This window comes from Triturus cristatus, chromosome 7, assembly GCF_964204655.1.
Source record: "Triturus cristatus chromosome 7, aTriCri1.1, whole genome shotgun sequence".
Classification (NCBI taxonomy): Eukaryota; Metazoa; Chordata; class Amphibia; order Caudata; family Salamandridae; genus Triturus; species Triturus cristatus.
This window is the reverse complement of record NC_140590.1, coordinates 382,351,517-382,372,238: the sequence shown is the minus strand read 5'-3', so window position 1 is coordinate 382,372,238 and position 20,722 is coordinate 382,351,517. Positions and strand designations below refer to the sequence as shown.

At 47.5% G+C, this 20,722-nt stretch overlaps 1 protein-coding gene across 1 annotated transcript in view; it reads left to right on the top strand.

The window, feature by feature from the left end:
* LOC146809735 (uncharacterized) overlaps nucleotides 1-20,189 on the top strand; it is a 59,581-nt gene extending 39,392 nt beyond the window's left edge. The window contains exons 2-4 of the mRNA XM_085614885.1: nucleotides 3,629-3,784; nucleotides 11,316-11,515; nucleotides 19,803-20,189. Of these exons, the coding sequence (XP_085471011.1) occupies nucleotides 3,629-3,784; nucleotides 11,316-11,515; nucleotides 19,803-20,189 (743 nt within the window). The remainder of the gene's footprint in view (nucleotides 1-3,628; nucleotides 3,785-11,315; nucleotides 11,516-19,802) is intronic.
* The last annotated feature ends 533 nt before the right edge of the window (nucleotides 20,190-20,722 follow it).

Here is a 20,722-nt window from a genome sequence, read left to right as displayed (position 1 = left end):
CCCGGAAACAGCCAGTGGTGGTCAGACCCAAAAGAGAGCGCGGCCCATCGGTGTGGGCGCATGGGACGGGTGATTTATATGAGAGGTTGACGCGGCGGTCGGAGTCCGCCCGAGCATCCTCTTTAGAGCCAGGTGAATCCGCTGCAACACAGGCCAAACCTAAAATGGTGTCTGTGGGGACGGGGGGGGTGGGAGTGGGGAGGTGACGGAAGGGAGATTGTACAAAGGAAAATATGTTACAGATACAGGGGTAGGCACGGAGGATGGGGGATTAGTGCTGGGCGCCAAGATGGAGAGTGGGACTAATACGGACACGGCAGGTGGGAAAGAGCCTGTGTTAAGTAAGGAATTGAAAATTAAAAAAGTCCCTTACATGGGTGTGACAAAGCCTTTGGGTGCGCATCTAATGCTGGCCACGAAGGAGCGCATATGGAAAGGGGAATATGTGGAGATTTTGAAGCTCCTTCATAGGGAGGTGCGGTCTAAGGAGGGCTCTAAAGAGGAAGAGTATGAATTAGCAAAACGTCCTAAGGTGCCGTTGACAATTGAGAATTGGACGGCGGCATTTTTGATTTACGCCAGCCTTTATTGCGAGAAATACCCTGAGCGCTGCGTGGCTATATTTAAGTATATGGACGTCATACGGAAAGCCCAAATTACGGGTAGTGGTTATGCGTGGGCACAGTATGACGAAGAGTTTCAGGCGCGAATGCCATGGGATTCTGAAGCAAAATGGGGGGAGTTAGACAATGATTTGTGGCAGCATACAATGGGGACTGCTCCTGGGGGCAAGACCATTTTTACAGCCAGCGGCTTGCCTTTAGTCTACCGGCCCTTTCAGGGGAAGCCCACCCGTGGTGGGGTGGGAAGCACGGCTGCGACACAAACTGGTATCGGAGCATGTTGGGACTTCAATAAAGGCTTATGCACACGGGAGTATTGCAAGTACCGCCATGAGTGCTCTAAGTGCGGAAAGAAACATCCCCTTTTTAACTGTTGGGGCATTAGGCCGCCAGGCGGGCAGCAAGAGCAGCAGTCAGCTGCAGGTACATCGGGCACATTGCAGCAACACCAGGGGTGAAGGGGGGGCAGGGGTGCACAAGGTACTGGGCCAAAGGGCTCCTACGCCAATTAAGTTGGCTCAGCTAGGGGAGGCTTTGCGGGGGTACGAGGATGTGGGGGCGAACCAGACACTGTTGGAAGGGTTTCAGTGGGGATTCCATTTGGGTTACCAAGGGCCGCGGCTCAGAAGATGGGCAGATAATTTGAAATCAGCGGCAGAACATAGCACAGTGGTGCAGGAGAAACTGATTAAAGAAGTGCGTGAAGGGAGGATGGCAGGCCCTTTTGATGATTGGCCGGTCCAGAATTTGATCATATCCCCTATTGGGGTGGTGCCTAAAAAGGAAGAGGGGCAGTTCAGGCTGATTCAGCATTTGTCATGGCCAGAGGGGTCGTCAGTAAAATATTATATTGACGAAGATACAGCTTCAGTGTCCTATTCCTCAGTTGACGTGGCTATGTCCCTAGTGCTGACCGCGGGCGCAACTGCAGAAATGGCAAAGTGGGACATCAAGTCGGCCTTTCGGTTGCTTCCAGTCCATCCTGACGATTGGCCTCTTTTGGGGATCCAGTTTGAGGGCAAGTGGTACGTGGATAAGGCATTACCGATGGGTTGCTCTGTGTCATGTGCTCTATTTGAACGTTTCAACACCTTCCTTCAATGGTATTTTACGCAGCGCACCGGGCATGTTTTGGTCACACATTATTGGGATGATTTCTTTTTTGTTGGTTCCCCGGGCTCCGCGGAGTGTCAGATTGCTCTGGACACTTTCCATGAGCTCATGGAGTAACTGGGGTGCCGTTGGCGCCTGAAAAGACTGTAGGGCCTGCTACATCCTTATCCTTTTTGGGTATTGAAATTGATTCCATTGCAATGCAAGCTCGCTTGCCTGATGACAAAAAACTCAAAATGCTGGATTTGTTGGACAGAATGTTGTCTAAAACGAAGGTGAAGGTGAGGGACATTCAATTGTTACTGGGGCACCTCAATTTTGCTTGCAGAGTGGTCAGGGCGGGCAGGACGTTTTGTAGGCAGCTAGGCCGCGCATTGGCAGGTCAGCATTTACCGCACCATCATGTGCGCTTGTCAGCAGGGGTGAAGGAGGACTTGCGCATGTGGTCGGTTTTCTTGCACTCCTTTAATGGTGTGCCCCTGGCTAGAGGGGAGGATGTACAGTGGGATGTTCAAATGTTTTCGGATGCGGCAGGCAGTGATGGTTTTGGCATTTACTGGCAGGGTAAGTGGTGCGCAGAGAAGTGGCCGCAGGACTGGAGGAATGGAGGGAGGAGCATTACTTTCTTGGAACTATTCCCGTTACTCGTGGCTTTGACCATCTGGGGGAAGGACTTGGAGCATAAAAAGGTGCTCTTCCGGGTGGATAACATGGCAGTGGTGGAAATTGTCAACAGGCAGTCAGCCAGGGAGGAACAGATCTTGAAGTTGTTGAGGGTGTTTGTGCTGGGCTGTCTGCGTTATGATATTTCATTCAGGGCCTTGCATGTTCCGGGTGTGGACAAAGACAAAGCGGATACTTTGTCTCGTTCGCAGTGGGGGAGATTCCATGGGCTGGCCAAGGAGGCGGACAGGACACCGACCCCGATGCCGGAGCACCTCTGGTATGTAGGCAACGTAGGGTATTTCAATTGGTGGTAGGTTCCTTGTCTGCGTCCACGCGGACGGCATATGCACTGGCCTGGAAGGAATTTTTGGCATCTGGAGCTTTCAGGAGGAAGGAGTCTTGGCGCCGATCTGAAGATGTTATTCAGTTTATATTGGACCTCATTGAGAGAGGCTTGTCCAAGGTCACGATTGCTGGGAAATTGGCAGGAATTTCTTTCATGGGGAAACTTCTTTGGGGTTATTCCCCTTCTGCTAGTGAAGTGGGTAGGAGGATGCTTGAGGGTTGGGCTAGGGAGCGGGGAGGGGTTACATTGGCTCGCTCACCTCTTTCTTGGCAGACGTTGGCCCGTTTGTTAGATGTTTACCTGTGGTTTGCAGGGATGATTTTGAGTCTTCTTTGTTTGCCACCCTTATGGCATTCATGTTTTTTGGGGCTTTTCGAGTTTCGGAGCTCTTAGGGACCAAGTGTAGGCAGGGCATCTGCTGGCAAGATGTGTTTTTTGCAGACAAGGGCCTGAACATCTGGCTGGCCAACTCGAAAACCGATCAGAGGCGCATAGGTAAAGGGGTGTGGTTGGAGGCAGAATCTCCCAGTGTTACGTGTCCGTTGCGTTTGGCAAGGCAGTGGAAGACATTGTCAGGAGGGTCTGGGAGCGACTTGGTTTTCAGACATATCAATGGCTCTCGGGTAACTGATTAGCAGCTGCGTATGGTTTTGCGTAAGGGGTTGCAGAGGATTGGGTTGGACGGTGCTCAATTTGGGACTCATTCTTTTAGGATAGGGGCAGCGACTGAGGCGCATAATAGGGGTTGGTCTCAAGGGGACATTATGCGACTGGGGAGCTGGTTGTCAGACTGTTTTCAAAAATATGTGAGAGTTAATGCGGGGGAGGCGCACGCGTCAACCCCCCTTTTATGAGTCTCATTCTGTTTTTCTCTTTTCAGGTTCTGTGGCTGTGCCCCATTCGAAGGAGTTGACGGTGTGGATTGTAGGGCATTCGTTCATCAAATGGGCCCAGGTTCAGGCGTCCCAAAGTTATTTCGGGAAAATGTTGGGGTTTAATGGGCATTTTTTCAAAATTTTGTGGAAGAGGAAAGGGGGTATGTTGTGGAAGGACCTTATTCCGTGTTTGAATGATGCCATGGTGACGGGACAGTGCCCGGATATTTTGTTGATACATTTGGTGGAAAATTATCTCTGTGGAGTTAAAGGTGTGGTCTTACTACGGGCAATGAAGAGGGATTTTGCCTTATTAAAGGAGCGCTGGTCGGGATACCATCTTTTGTGGACTGAGTTGGTCCCGCGGAGAGTCTGGAGAGAGGCTGTGAATCCCAGAGCTATTGATAGGGCACGGAGGAAGGTAAATGCGGAGATTTCTAGGTTTTGCCGAAGTTTGAGGTTTGGGAGAGTGACGCACAAAGACATCCGTTTTGAGGCAGTTGAATTTTTTCGAGGAGATGGAGTGCATTTATCTAAGCTGGGGATGGATTTATATCTGCTTGAAATGAGGGAAGTTTTGTCCAGATGCGTGAACGTTCAAGAGCATGGTCAGGGAGTTTAATGTTTATGAGGGGGCAGAAAGGGGGGTGGGTAGTTCTCACCCCCCCCTCCTTTCTGGGTGGCGGGGGTTAGTTGTATTTTGGCTGAGGTTGGTTGATTAATTGTGAAGTTGGGTTATCGACAGGGAAAGGATAGGTTGGTTATTTTAGTTCGGTTACACAGGTTGGGGAAGTGATAGCTGTAAAGGGGCAGGCAGGGGAGTTTGTTTAACGGAAGGTTTGTATTTATAGGTTTTGTGGGGTATATGGTAATGTAATGTTTGGTATTGTTTTAAATGCTGTAATGTACGGGCGGGGGCGGGTTCGAAGAAATTTAGGGGAGGGGGCGGGGTTAGGTGTACTGTTTATTTAGTAAGGTTTAGTTTTGGAAGGCTTTTGCCAAGGTTGTTAATTTGTAATGTGCACCTGTTCCACTAAAAGCGGCCTTTTTCACACAATCCTGGGTCCGTGGTCTGCTTCCCCCCCCCACTCCTCCCTCCCAATGGGGGCTTGGGGGAGGCAGCCGACCGCAGGGAGGTCCCCCCCCGGGCGGTTTGGGAGGGGCTTGTGGGGGGGAGGCTGGCCTCGCGCCGGCCATTTTGTATTTTGGGCTTCTTTAGTTTGTAGCCCAAAAGGAGCCCAAGTATTTATGCTTTGGGCTCCTGCTCCCAGCCACCATTTTAGGTTTTTTGGTGACCTGGTGGCTGGGAGCTTAGCTGGTAAATTTTTGTCCCCCCCCAACCCCCCAATATGTTTGACATTTTTTGCAATTTTCAAGTTAATATCCTTTTTTATCTTTTGTTTGGTCTTTTTCTTTCGTTTGGCGTTTTTTGTGGGACAGGTGCTCAGGGGTTTTTGGCTGTATTTGTCGCTTGGAGCAGGTGCAGTGCGGGGGTTAGTTGTATTTGGACAGTTTTTGGCTGAGGTTGGTTGATTAATTGTGAAGTTGGGTTATCGACAGGGAAAGGATAGGTTGGTTATTTTAGTTCGGTTACACAGGTTGGGGGAGTGATAGCTGTAAAGGGGCAGGCAGGGGAGTTTGTTTAACGGAAGGTTTGTATTTATAGGTTTTGTGGGGTATATGGTAATGTAATGTTTGGTATTGTTTTAAATGCTGTAATGTACGGGCGGGTTCGAAGAAATTTAGGGGAGGGGCGGGGTGGCGGGGTTAGGTGTACTGTTTATTTAGTGAGGTTTAGTTTTGGAAGGCTTTTGCCAAGGTTGTTAATTTGTAATGTGCACATGTTCCAGTAAAAGCGGCCTTTTTCACACAATCCTGGGTCCGTGGTCTGCTTCCCCCCCCCCGCTCCTCCCTCCCAATGAAGTGTGTGGTGGAGTGTTGTGTTAATTCCAAAGCAGATTTTCGTGCCACTTTAAGAAAACTGTATATCTTGTTTTCTTTCTCCCCTTTCCCTCGTCTTTCTCTCGCTTTCCTTGTCTCACGCATCTCTCTCCATGTCTACCTCGTTACATCTATCCATGACTCTCCCGCTCTCTTCCCATTTGTTCATATGTCATCATCTGCCAATCTTTCTCCCTACCTCTTCATTCGTTTTCCCTACATTTATCCCTCAAACCAAATTCCTGTCTCCCCATGCCACCTCCTTTTTATCTGCCAACCTCTCGCCCCAACTCTTCCTCTCCTTCCCCCTCTTTCTCCATCCGTCCACCCTCCCTCACCCGGCCCTCCCTGCCCTCTCTATCCCTTCCTTGGCTTCCTTTCGCAGTTAACAATTGCGGTATTTTCCGCACCTTGGTTAGCCTCTGCTCCCGCGGTGTCTCCTACTGTGTAGATGCAGCTGTATTTATTCTCCAGGTTCACATCCCTTGAGACCTCTGGGTAAAAGTGCTGCCTATAAATAAACATTCGCTGTCTCTGCAGCCCCTCGCCTCCCCGCCTCACGCTTTGCAGGTTTCTCGCCATCTCTCTAGATCTCTTTATAACATTCCGATCCCTCTCCTTATTGCTGCGTATTTTGTCCTTTCTGCCTTGCTCTCTCTTTTGTTCGCCTTCTTCTCTCTTTCTGTTGTCTCTTGTTTGTATTCACATTTGCTTAATCTTTGAAGAACTTCAATTGTCTTTTTGAGAGAAGACATTTTAAATTTCCAGGCCTAGAATTTTGCAAGGATTTTCACTTATTTTGTGGGTTTATTGCCTAGTTTGTGGGCTTATTGCCTCATTGTGAAATTGATGCATAGAGAATTGATGAGCGTAAATATTTTTGTGCCCAGTTTTGCACTTTGAGCACAGTTCGATTTGGTGGGGTAGCTAGAGCTTTTGCCGTCGGGTCGATCTCTCAGTTGGCTGCTTATGACGGCTGTGCAGGTAAGAGAGTGGGGGAGGGTTGACAGAGGACGATGAGCGGGGGGAGGCGACAGACGACGAGACAGAATAAAATATCAAAAAAAAGAAAACTTACCTTGAACCCGCCGCCGCCCCCCCAAAAGTGCCGCTCTTGGTGGTCTGCCCCTCCTCCCCCCAGCTACGCGTCTGGTTTGATTGTCACTCTCTCACAATTTCTGTGAAGGCCATTGCTGCAAGACCCACCTACGGGATACAGCATGCTAATCTGTGTGAAAGGGGTCTGGTCAAACAATATTGTCAGAATATTATCTGTCATTAATATTGGGTTCCAAATATAATTTACCAAAATCTCACCCCATTTGAATTAATAGAAAATCTACACCCAGTGGGACAATAATTCTGTACACCATATTTAGGATATAATGTCAGACAATTTTCCCCTCAGTGACATGCTGACATGCAATCATGAAGAGTAGAGCTGTGCCTGTGTCCAAAAATGCCCAAAAAACCTTTGCCGACTTTACTCCTAATTGTTTCCAGCAAAAGTAGCAATCAAATGCAAAAACAGACTTGAACGGGTATTAGTATTGGGGTGTTTGTTTCTTTCCATAACATATTTTATTGAATTTCTGCCATGACATTGGGGTGTTTTTATGGTGTGGCTTGCCAGCACAGTTGCAGACAGACAATTATGTTATGCTATAATAATTTACACTGCTCATGTCTGCCCAGGCAAGTGCTTCCCAGCGCATCAGAAGCATCAGTCACTAAAACAGGTTCTCCCGCCTAGAGCAGCCAAGACTTTAACTGTTTTCTGAAACTAAGATGATATGAGAAACGTTGCTTAGGTATATGGGAACTTTATTCCAGAGTCTGGGAGCCAAGACGCGGCATTACCTACCTCCCTGTCTAGCCAGCTTGAAGCGTAGAATAGCAGCTAGGTTGAGATCAGCAGATCTTATCATTCTAGTTGGGCGGTAAAGGTGAAGCAGCAGAGAACTGGTTGGGGCAGCTACCTTAATAAACAAGCATTAAAAATGCAATAGGTCTCGCTTTTGATTAAGTTTAAAGCCATTTGCTTTGCTAATGGTATTGTATTCTAGCTTTGCATTATTTAGTGTATATTTATGATATGATGTAGTTGTATGTAGTTTAAATTGTTTAATTAGCTGTGTAGTAGTTTAAAGCATAGCGTTAGTAGGAAAAGAGCAGTGTTTCAGATTTGGGAGGTGAATGAATAGAAGAATAGTATGTGTGTTAATTTCGTATAGTGAGGATTACAATAGCAAAAGGCACACAAAAGGGGCGAAGGAAGAGCAAATATATGCACATATCACAAATATACACGAAATAATGCAAAGCTACAATTCAATACCATTAGCAAAGTAAATGGCTTTAACTTACTCAAAGGCGAGACTATTGCATTTTCAATGCTTGTCTTAAATATGATGCCTACTTGATCAGGAGTAAGTCTAACCAGCTGTCTCATATCCCTCCAGCCCTTACCCAAGATGAGTGCAGAACCTTTGCTCACCCTATCCACTTGGATGGGAGCCGAATATTTAGAATCTTTTTTCGTTCTGATTGTATTTTTAATCAACACCCAATCACCGGTGTGTAGGCATTAGGCATTAGGCCGCCAGGCGGGCAGCAAGGGCAGCAGTCAGCTGCAGGTACATCGGGCACACTGCAGCAACACCAGGGGGGAAGGGGGGGGGGGCAGGGGTGCACAAGGTACTGGGCCAAAGGGCTCCTACGCCAATTAAGTTGGCTCAGCTAGGGGAGGCTTTGCGGGGGTACGAGGATGTGGGGGCGAAACAGACACTGTTGGAAGGGTTTCAGTATGACGAAGAGTTTCGGGCGCGAATGGCATGGGATTCTGAAGCAAAATGGGGGGAGTTAGACAATGATTTGTGGCAGCATACAATGGGGGCTGCTCCTGGGGGCAAGACCATTTTTACAGCCATCGGCTTGCCTTTAGTCTACCGGCCCTTTCAGGGGAAGCCCACCCGTGGTGGGGTGGGAAGCGCGGCTGTGACACAAACTGGTATCGGAGCATGTTGGGACTTCAATAAAGGCTTATGCACACGGGAGTATTGCAAGTACCGCCATGAGTGCTCTAAGTGCGGAAAGAAACATCCCCTTGTTAACTGTTGGGGCATTAGGCCGCCAGGCGGGCAGCAAGGGCAGCAGTCAGCTGCAGGTACATCGGGCACACTGCAGCAACACCAGGGGGGAAGGGGGGGGGCAGGGGTGCACAAGGTACTGGGCCAAAGGGCTCCTACGCCAATTAAGTTGGCTCAGCTAGGGGAGGCTTTGCGGGGGTACGAGGATGTGGGGGCGAAACAGACACTGTTGGAAGGGTTTCAGTGGGGATTCCATTTGGGTTACCAAGGGCCGCGGCTCAAAAGATGGGCAGATAATTTGAAATCTGTGGCAGAACATAGCACAGTGGTGCAGGAGAAACTGATTAAAGAAGTGCGTGAAGGGAGGATGGCAGGCCCTTTTGATGATTGGCCGGTCCAGAATTTGATCATATCCCCTATTGGGGTGGTGCCTAAAAAGGAAGAGGGGCAGTTCAGGCTGATTCAGCATTTGTCATGGCCAGAGGGGTCGTCAGTAAATGATTTTATTGACGAAGATACAGCTTCAGTGTCCTATTCCTCAGTTGACGTGGCTATGTCCCTAGTGGTGACCGCGGGCGCAACTGCAGAAATGGCAAAGTGTGACATCAAGTCGGCCTTTCGGTTGCTTCCAGTCCATCCTGACGATTGGCCTCTTTTGGGGATCCAGTTTGAGGGCAAGTGGTACGTGGATAAGGCATTACCGATGGGTTGCTCTGTGTCATGTGCTCTATTTGAATGTTTCAGCACCTTCCTTCAATGGTATTTTACGCAGCGCACCGGGCATGTTTTGGTCACACATTATTGGGATGATTTCTTTTTTGTTGGTTTCCCGGGCTCCGCGGAGTGGCAGATTGCTCTGGACACTTTCCATGAGCTCATGGAGGAACTGGGGGTGCCGTTGGCGCCTGAAAAGACAGTAGGCCTGCTACATCCTTATCATTTTTGGGTATTGAAATGGATTCCATTGCAATGCAAGCTCGACTGCCTGATGACGAAAAACTCAAAATGCTGGATTTGTTGGACAGAATGTTGTCTAAAACGAAGGTGAAGGTGAGGGACATTCAAGTGTTACTGGGGCACCTCAATTTTGCTTGCAGAGTGGTCAGGGCGGGCAGGATGTTTTGTAGGCGGCTAGGCCGCGCATTGGCAGGTCAGCATTTACCACACCATCATGTGCGCTTGTCAGCAGGGGTGAAGGAGGACTTGCGCATGTGGTCGGTTTTCTTGCACTCCTTTAACGGTGTGCCCCTGGCTAGAGGGGAGGATGTACAGTGGGATGATCAAATGTTTTCGGATGCGGCAGGCAGTGATGGTTTTGGCATTTACTGGCAGGGTAAGTGGTGCGCAGAGAAGTGGCCGCAGGACTGGAGGAATGGAGGGAGGAGCATTACTTTCTTGGAACTATTCCCGTTACTCGTGGCTTTGACCATCTGGGGGAAGGACTTGGAGCATAAAAAGGTGCTCTTCCGGGTGGATAACATGGCAGTGGTGAAAATTGTCAACAGGCAGTCAGCCAGGGAGGAACAGATCTTGAAGTTGTTGAGGGTGTTTGTGCTGGGCTGTCTGCGTTATGATATTTCATTCAGGGCCTTGCATGTTCCGGGTGTGGACAATGACATAGCGGATGCTTTGTCTCGTTCACAGTGGGGGAGATTCCATGGGCTGGCCAAGGGGGCGGACAGGACACCGACCCCGATGCCGGAGCACCTCTGGTATGTAGGCAACGTAGGGTATTTCAATTGGTGGTAGGTTCCTTGTCTGCGTCCACGCGGGCGGCATATGCACTGGCCTGGAAGGAATTTTTGGCATCTGGAGCTTTCAGGAGGAAGGAGTCTTGGCGCCGATCTGAAGATGTTATTTAGTTTATATTGGACCTCATTGAGAGAGGCTTGTCCAAGGTCACGATTGCTGGGAAATTGGCAGGAATTTCTTTCATGGGGAAACTCCTTTGGGGTTATTCCCCTTCTGCTGGTGAAGTGGGTAGGAGGATGCTTGAGGGTTGGGCTAGGGAGCGGGGAGGGGTTACATTGGCTCGCTCACCTCTTTCTTGGCAGACGTTGGCCCGTTTGTTGGATGTTTTACCTGTGGTTTGCAGGGATGATTTTGAGTCTTCTTTGTTTGCCACCCTTGTGGCATTCATGTTTTTTGGGGCTTTTCGAGTTTCGGAGCTCTTAGGGACCAAGTGTAGGCGGGGCATTTGCTGGCAAGATGTGTTTTTTGCAGACAAGGGCCTGAACATCTGGCTGGCCAACTCGAAAACCGATCAGAGGGGCATAGGTAAAGGGGTGTGGTTGGAGGCAGAATCTCCCAGTGTTACGTGTCCGTTGCGTTTGGCAAGGCAGTGGAAGACATTGTCAGGAGGGTCTGGGAGCAACTTGGTTTTCAGACATATCAATGGCTCCCGGGTAACTGATTACCAGCTGCGTATGGTTTTGCGTAAGGGGTTGCAGAGGATTGGGTTGGACGGGGCTCAGTTTGGGACTCATTCTTTTAGGATATGGGCAGCGACTGAGGCGCATAATAGGGGTTGGTCTCAAGGAGACATTATGCGACTGGGGCGCTGGTCGTCAGACTGTTTTCAAAAATATGTGAGAGTTAATGCGGGGCAGGCGCACGCGTCAACCCCCCTTTTATGAGTCTCATTCTGTTTTTCTCTTTTCAGGTTCTGTGGCTGGGCCCCATTCGAAGGAGTTGACAGTGTGGATTGTAGGGCATTCGTTCATCAAATGGGCCCAGGTTCAGGCGTCCCAAAGTTATTTCGTGAAAATGTTGGGGTTTAATGAGCATTTTTTCAAAATTTTGTGGAAGGGGAAAGGGGGTATGGTGTGGAAGGACCTTATTCCGTGTTTGAATAATGCCATGGTGAGGGGACAGTGCCTGGATATTTTGTTGATACATTTGGGGGAAAATGATCTCTGTGGAGTTAAAGGTGTGGTCTTACTACGGGCAATGAAGAGGGATTTAGCCTTATTAAAGGAGCGCTGGTCGGGATGCCATGTTTTGTGGACTGAGTTGGTCCCGCGGAGAGTCTGGAGAGGGGCTGTGAATCCCAGAGCTATTGATAGGCCACGGAAGAAGGTGAATGCGGAGATTTCTAGGTTTTGCCGAAGTTTGAGGTTTGGGAGAGTGACGCACAAAGACATCCGTTTTGAGGCAGTTGAATTTTTTCGAGGAGATGGAGTGCATTTATCTAAGCTGGGGATGGATTTATATCTGCTTGAAATGAGGGAAGTTTTGTCCAGATGCGTGAACGTTCAAGAGCATGGTCAGGGAGTTTAATGTTTATGAGGGAGGCAGAAAGGGGGGTGGGTAGTTCTCAGCCCCCCCCCTCCTTTCTGGGTGGCGGGGGTTAGTTGTATTTGGACAGTTTTTGGCTGAGGTTGGTTGATTAATTGTGAAGTTGGGTTATCGACAGGGAAAGGATAGGTTGGTTATTTTAGTTCGGTTACACAGGTTGGGGGAGTGATAGCTGTAAAGGGGCAGGCAGGGGAGTTTGTTTAACGGAAGGTTTGTATTTATAGGTTTTGTGGGGTATATGGTAATGTAATGTTTGGTATTGTTTTAAATGCTGTAATGTACGGGCGGGGGCGGGTTCGAAGAAATTTAGGGGAGGGGGCGGGGTGGCGGGGTTAGGTGTACTGTTTATTTAGTGAGGTTTAGTTTTGGAAGGCTTTTGCCAAGGTTGTTAATTTGTAATGTGCACCTGTTCCAATAAAAGCGGCCTTTTTCACACAATCCTGGGTCCGTGGTCTGCTTCCCCCCGCTCCTCCCTCCCAAGGGGGGCTTGGGGGGGGGCAGCCGACCGCTGGGAGGTCCCCCCCGGGCGGTTTGGGAGGGGCTTGCGAGGGGGAGGCTGGCCTCGCGCCGGACGTTTTGTATTTTGGGCTTCTTTAGTTTGTAGCCCAAAAGGAGCCCAAGTATTTATGCTTTGGGCTCCTGCTCCCAGCCACCATTATAGGTTTTTTGGTCACCTGGTGGCTGGGAGCTTAGCTGGAAAAATTTTGTCCCCTCCCCCAAAATTTTTGCAATTTTTTGCAATTTTCAAGTTAATATCCTTTTTTATCTTTTGTTTGGTCTTTTTCTTTCGTTTGGCGTTTTTTGTGGGACAGGTGCTCAGGGGTTTTTGGCTGTATTTGTCGCTTGGAGCAGGTGCAGTGCGGGGGTTAGTTGTATTTGGACAGTTTTTGGCTGAGGTTGGTTGATTAATTGTGAAGTTGGGTTATCGACAGGGAAAGGATAGGTTGGTTATTTTAGTTCGGTTACACAGGTTGGGGGAGTGATAGCTGTAAAGGGGCAGGCAGGGGAGTTTGTTTAACGGAAGGTTTGTATTTATAGGTTTTGTGGGGTATATGGTAATGTAATGTTTGGTATTGTTTTAAATGCTGTAATGTACGGGCGGGTTCGAAGAAATTTAGGGGAGGGGGCGGGGTGGCGGGGTTAGGTGTACTGTTTATTTAGTGAGGTTTAGTTTTGGAAGGCTTTTGCCAAGGTTGTTAATTTGTAATGTGCACATGTTCCATTAAAAGCGGCCTTTTTCACACAATCCTGGGTCCGTGGTCTGCTTCCCCCCCCCCCGCTCCTCCCTCCCAATGAAGTGTGTGGTGGAGTGTTGTGTTAATTCCAAAGCAGATTTTCGTGCCACTTTAAGAAAACTGTATATCTTGTTTTCTTTCTACCCTTTCCCTCGTCTTTCTCTCGCTTTCCTTGTCTCACGCATCTCTCTCCATGTCTACCTCGTTACATCTATCCATGACTCTCCCGCTCTCTTCCCATTTGTTCATATGTCATCATCTGCCAATCTTTCTCCCTACCTCTTCATTCGTTTTCCCTACATTTATCCCTCAAACCAAATTCCTGTCTCCCCATGCCACCTCCTTTTTATCTGCCAACCTCTCGCTCCAACTCTTCCTCTCCTTCCCCCTCTTTCTCCATCCGTCCACCCTCCCTCACCCGGCCCTCCCTGCCCTCTCTATCCCTTCCTTGGCTTCCTTTCGCAGTTAACAATTGCGGTATTTTCCGCACCTTGGTTAGCCTCTGCTCCCGCGGTGTCTCCTACTGTGTAGATGCAGCTGTATTTATTCTCCAGGTTCACATCCCTTGAGACCTCTGGGTAAAAGTGCTGCCTATAAATAAACATTCGCTGTCTCTGCAGCTACTCGCCTCCCCACCTCACGCTTTGCAGGTTTCTCGCCGTCTCTCTGGATCTCTTTATAACATTCCGATCCCTCTCCTTATTGCTGCGTATTTTGTCCTTTCTGCCTTGCTCTCTCTTTTGTTCGCCTTCTTCTCTCTTTCTGTTGTCTCTTGTTTGTATTCACATTTGCTTAATCTTTGAAGAACTTCAATTGTCTTTTTGAGAGAAGACATTTTAAATTTCCAGGCCTAGAATTTTGCAGGGATTTTCACTTATTTTGTGGGTTTATTGCCTATTTTGTGGGCTTATTGCCTCATTGTGAAATTGATGCATAGAGAATTGATGAGCGTAAATATTTTTGTGCCCAGTTTTGCACTTTGAGCACAGTTCGATTTGGTGGGGTAGCTAGAGCTTTCGCCGCCGGGTCGATCTCTCAGTTGGCTGCTTATGACGGCTGTGCAGGTAAGAGAGTGGGGGAGGGTTGACAGAGGACGATGAGCGGGGGGAGGCGACAGACGACGAGACAGAATAAAATATCAAAAAAAAGAAAACTTACCTTGAACCCGCCGCCGCCCCCCCAAAAAGTGCCGCTCTTGGTGGTCTGCCCCTCCTCCCCCCAGCTACGCATCTGGTTTGATTGTCACTCTCTCACAATTTCTGTGAAGGCCATTGCTGCAAGACCCACCTACGGGATACAGCATGGTAATCTGTGTGAAGGGGGTCTGGTCAAACAATATTGTCAGAATATTATTTGTCATTAATATTGGGTTCCAAATATAATTTACCAAAATCTCACCCCATTTGAATTAATAGAAAATCTACACCCAGTGGGACAATATTTCTGTACACCATATTTAGGATATAATGTCAGACAATTTTCCCCTCAGTGACATGCTGACATGCAATCATGAAGAGTAGAGCTGTGCCTGTGTCCAAAAATACCCAAAAAACCTTTGCCGACTTTACTCCTAATTGTTTCCAGCAAAAGTAGCAATCAAATGCAAAAACAGACTTGAATGGGTATTAGTATTGGGGTGTTTTTTTCTTTCCATAACATATTTTATTGAATTTCTGCCATGACATTGGGGTGTTTTTATGGTGTGGCTTGCCAGCACAGTTGCAGACAGACAATTATGTTATGCTATAATAATTTACACTGCTCATGTCTGCCCAGGCAAGTGCTTCCCAGCTCATCAGAAGCATCAGTCACTAAAACAGGTTCTCCCGCCTAGAGCAGCCAAGACTTTAACTGTTTTCTGAAACTAAGATGATTAGAGACGTTGCTTAGGTATATGGGAACATTACTCCAGAGTCTGGGAGCCAAGATGCGGCATTACCTACCTCCCTGTCTAGCCAGCTTGAAGCGTAGAATAGCAGCTAGGTTGAGATCAGTGGATCTTAACATTCTAGTTGGGCGGTAAAGGTGAAGCAGCAGAGAACTGGTTGGGGGCAGCTACCTTAATAAACAAGCATTGAAAATGCAATAGGTCTCGCTTTTGATTAAGTTTAAAGCCATTTGCTTTGCTAATGGTATTGTATTCTAGCTTTGCATTATTTAGTGTATATTTGGGATATGATGTAGTTGTATGTAGTTTAAATTGTTTAATTAGCTGTGTAGTAGTTTAAAGCATAGCGTTAGTAGGAAAAGAGCAGTGTTTCAGATTTGGGAGGTGAATGAATAGAAGAATAGTATGTGTGTTAATTTCGTATAGTGAGGATTACAATAGCAAAAGGCACACAAAAGGGGCGAAGGAAGAGCAAATATATGCACATATCACAAATATACACTAAATAATGCAAAGCTACAATTCAATACCATTAGCAAAGTAAATGGCTTTAACTTACTCAAAGGCGAGACTATTGCATTTTCAATGCTTGTCTTAAATATAATGCCTACTTGATCAGGAGTAAGTCTAACCAGCTGTCTCATATCCCACCAGCCCTTACCCAAGATGAGTGCAGAACCTTTGCTCACCCTATCCACTTGGATGGGAGCCGAATATTTAGAATCTTTTTTCGTTCTGATTGTATTTTTAATCAACACCCAATCACCGGTGTGTAGATCTGCATGAAAATGTATGTATTTACTATCAAATCTGTTCTTCATCCGAGTTTGTTGTGCAACAACCCTATCAGATACACTCCTCTTACTGGGCATCATGTCAACAACATTATGTTTTTTCTCACTCAACCATCTGAGATATAATGTAGGGTGAACATTGCGACCTCTTAGTAAAGAAAACAGGGTAACACCAGTGGTGCAATGGGGAGACGTATTATAAGCCCTGACGTTTTGTTCAACAAATTTCAACACATCCAATCCTGACGTGAGTGTTTTAGTGTTTGTATAGAATGTATGTCTGGTGCACGGCTGTGTGTGAGAACTGTTTATTCATGTTATGCTTTGAATGTGTCCCACGCATGGAGTGGTCACTGGCCAGGGTTCGAATGGCTTCGTGTCAGTTGCCGTCCGATCACCGGGCGAGGAGGTCGCTTAATGCTGTGGGTGGAATCGTATAATAAACCACGTCTCTTCTGCATCTTACCTGCCATCCGTTGTATTTCTTTCATCTGGCGTCGACCAGGAAACTGGTTTCCACCCACTGTCTTCACCCACGTGGAACAAGAGCCAGCGGCAGACTCCTGGTGTATGCTGGTGGAGATTTTCCAGCTTGTGAGCGGAAGTACCAACTGGTACTGCGGTGGAGGATCATTTCTACCGGGGGCACCCTATCCTCAAAAGCTCATTTTCTTAAATTCCCTGAGGAGCAGAGGCGGAATTGAGCAGCGCGACCATTCTTCCTTGAGAGCCCTCGAGTGCCACGTCGAGTTTCCTCTCGCGAGCGTTCTTGTTACCTAGCAACAACCAGAGTACGACGCGAAGGGCTTGTTTCTGATCACACGCTGTGTGACGTTTTACGTAACATGTCGGCGTGGTGTGTGTGACAGCCACATCATAACACATCGGCTGTCCAGAGTAAAAGTATCGGCTTGATTCCTGCAGCCCACAGTTAATCCTAAAGACCCGTTAGTTCAAGCTTGGAGGTGAGGAGTATCAATCCGATCTAGTTGGGAGGATTTTTTTCATTGGGCGGTTGCTGCATTTATGTTTTGTGTGTAGACATTTAAGACTTACACATTTAATTGGTTTTACACCTTCACCTCCGCTGTGACTCAGATTATCTATACACATACTTTGGGTCTCCTCTCTGAACTGACAAAGTTAGTCCACAGTTAGTTGAGCTCTTCATATTTTGGTGCGCACTTCAGGAGTAGTGGTTAGAGAATCTATTTCTGGACATGGCTAACTCACACCGTATCACCCAACCACCGCCTTTCCTTCGTAAACCTGGGAGACTGTCATAATATGGTCATAATGGTTCAGGTCATTCAAAATCATCTTGTGGCAATTGACGCTGTGGGTTACAGTCCCGCACGGAAGTTTGCATTGTTTATTCGGGAGCTTGGGTCAAGTGGCTCAGATACTTTTTGATAGTATCGCACCAATCCCACCGCCAACAAGCTTGATCTGGTGGTAGCCAAAAGAACGTATACTTAAAATGGAGAAGGAGAAAGTGGGAGAGTACATTTCAGCACTCAAAGAGTGTTGGTAACCATGTGTGGTTTTGGCCCCATAGCAGACAATTACATTAGGGATCAGTTTGTCTTCAGCTGCGCCTCTTGCAAAATTAAAGAAAGAATTTGGGCTGCAAAAACCGACCTTTGACCGAAGTGATTGACTTAGCCCTGAGCATCAAACGTTAAGCTATCTCAAGTAAATTCATGCACGGAGACTCCAGCTCTAGCGTCAATGTGGTATCTTCTCCTGAGCGAGACCTGGAGAACTCTTTATGTTCAGTTAATGTGAAAGGGAAATTGCAAAAATTCACCCAAAAGAAACATACAGTTTTTTGTTTCAGATGCGGCTCTAAAAGCCACATTAGTAATTTTGTGGGGTGTCCAGCTATTAGCAAACGTAGTATATAATGCTAAAAAGTAGGTCATTTTCAGAATTTGTGCAGAAGCAATAGGAAACTAGTAAGTGTGGAAAGTTTGGAGGTTGAAGTTGATCCATGCACAAATTCTTTTAGTAATTGTCGCATAGGCTCAGGAGAGGAGGAGGAACAGGAAAGGACCCTCGTTGATTATACCTTTCCGCCCATCTACAGGACGCAGGCGGCCCCTTTAATGTGGCCTGGCTCGCCTCGGAGGCTGGGAGTCCTGCTCTGACGTCACCATCAGAGCACCAATCGGCTGCGGAGATCCCACGTAAAGAGGACGCCAGCGGCGAGGGAAGAGCGAAAGCCCACGGAGGAGAAGGAGTCAGGGAGGGATCGAGGACGGAGACGGAGAGCGAAGTAGACGGAGAACGAATTGTGGAGACCCGAAGAGGAGGAGAAGGAAGAATCAGCGACGGGAGAGTCGGAGGGCCAGGAGGCCAACTACACGGCTTCACGCCCCGCCACGCGCCAGGAGGAGCGTGGCTGGGAAAGGTACGGGACCGGGTCCTGGGCTTTGTTTCTACACGGGGAGGGAGGTAGCTTTCTTTTGGTTATTGTTGGGGAGGTCACGGGGTACGAATCAGGTATATTTTTTTGTTGTGGGGGGGGGGTTACGTCCAACCACAGTCTCCCTGATTCACGGCCAAGCGTACTTTTTGGTGGCGGACCCCGGTGACTCCTCACTCCCTTTCCCCTACACTTTCTATGAGACAAAGAGAGCAGTAGGTCTAAAGTGTGGTCTCTCTTCCTTTCATGCCCCTCGGAGCCCCAACGCCGGACCCAGAACCCCAGGGGAAGGAGAGAAAGAAGAACGCCGGACCAGGGGAAGGAGACCGGGACCTATTCCAACCTGTATTGTGTACTGTACTTGACCATTAAAGATAGACCATACCCCTCGATACGGACTCTGTCCCTCTTTGGTCCAATCACGGGCCAGTACCCAACCTCACAGTAATCTTTTATTGACACTAGATTTCAAGGAAGATCCAGTGATGATCAAGGGCCCTTTGTGTATAGCATCTATTAACGACATTTCTTTGCAGGTCATGGCGGACTCTGGTTCTCCAATAACCATTCTGAGACACCATATTTGATGAACATTGCCGGAAAAAGGTTTCTCTGTTACAGTCAGATGTGAATCCTCAAGCATTTGGTGAAAAATACATCAAAATGATTGGGTACTTTATGGGCATTGTGCAATGTTTAAGCAGAAAGATAGAAACACAGATTTACATGGCAGAAAAAAGGGAAAAATATTATTGGGTGGAAAGACAGCACAGATGGATCTGTACCTGGTTTCAGGAGATGAGAACTCGATTAAAGTGGGGCAGTTGCCGGTGTGTCATGTAGAGTGCCCAGGAGGAGAGGCCACGGGAGATTTTTGAAAGGTATGCTATCTGATTTCCAATCTGTATTTAATGACCGTGTTGGGTTGGTAAAGGGTATGGAACTTCGCATAAGATTAATGCCTAACGCCCAACCCGTAGCTCATAAAGTGCGTTCCGTTCCAATGAGTGTCAGGGAGGAACTGAAAAGTACTTTGCAAAACTTATGTTCTCAAGAAATCATACAGCCTACGGATTCTTCACAGTGGGTGGCGTCCATAGTGATTGCATGCAAAAAGTCAGGGGAGATCAGGTTTTGCGCGGACATACACGCACCTAATAAAATCATTATCGTTGACTGTCACCCGCTGCCTAGAATCCAGGTATTACTGGTGAATCTAGGGGGAGCCAAATCATTTTCTCTTATCAACCTAAGATCAGTGTATCACCAAGCGGCTTTGTCTAACGAGTCTCAGGAGTTGACTACATTCGTGACCCCTTTTGGTGCCTATAAGGTTTTAAGGCTACCTTTTGGTTTAGCATCGGCAGGTAGCGTGTTTCAGAAACTTATAGACACATTATTCCAGGGCACAAAAAGGGTACAAGCATACTTGAATGATATCCTGATATAAGCAAATACTTTGGAGGAACATAATGCAATTTTAAGGAGCGTGTTGTCTATTTTTAAGTCTAAAGAGATGACGGTCAGAGATGACAAGTGTAAATTTGCTGTGCAGGAGTTAGAGTATCTGGGCCACATCTTGTCGAGTACTGGGATAAAACCAACATTTTCAGTGGTAAACGTAATTGAGAAAGCCAGAGCACCCACGGACAAAGATTCTTTACGTTCTTTCCTCAGGCTGGCTGAATATTACGCCATGTTTGTGCCTAGTTATGCACAAACGGTGGAACCTTTGAGGATGTTGCTTGGGACGGGCCAAGGTTTCAAATGGTCAGAGGAATTAGATAAAGTGTTCGGTAAAGTGAAAGAGTTGATTGTCACAGCTCAAGCGCTACATGTATTTCGCAATGATTGTACTTCTCTCATAACTGCGCCATACTTAGCCAAAGGGTAGACAAATGCGAACAGACTGTAGCGTTTGCGTCAAGGTTACTCAAACAATTTGAACGTCAATACAGCACGATCGAACGGGAGGCTCTGGTGTGTATGTGGGCGGTCCAAAAGTTTGAAATGTATATTTGGGGCCACAATTTTGAATTGTATACTGATCATAAACCTTTAGTCTACATTTTCAACAAAGTTAACAATAGAATGTTTGCCAGACTCATGAGACTTGTATCAAAGTTACAAGAATACAATTTTATTGTTAAGCACATTTCAGGTGGTAGGAATTTCCGTGCGGATTGTCTGTCCAGGATGCTTATGGAAAAGGATGACGAGGACGATTCAATAGTGGATGACATTCAGTGTGTGGTTGTTGTGGACACAGTGTCTGAGTACGAATCGGTTATAACAGAGGATGGCTGGAAGATGGCTTGCAAGACATCAAATTTTGAGCAAGGTGGTTGAATATGTCACTCATAGCTGGCCTGAGCCAAGATGTCTTAATGGGGATTTGAAGATTTTCGCACAGGTAGCTGAAGATTT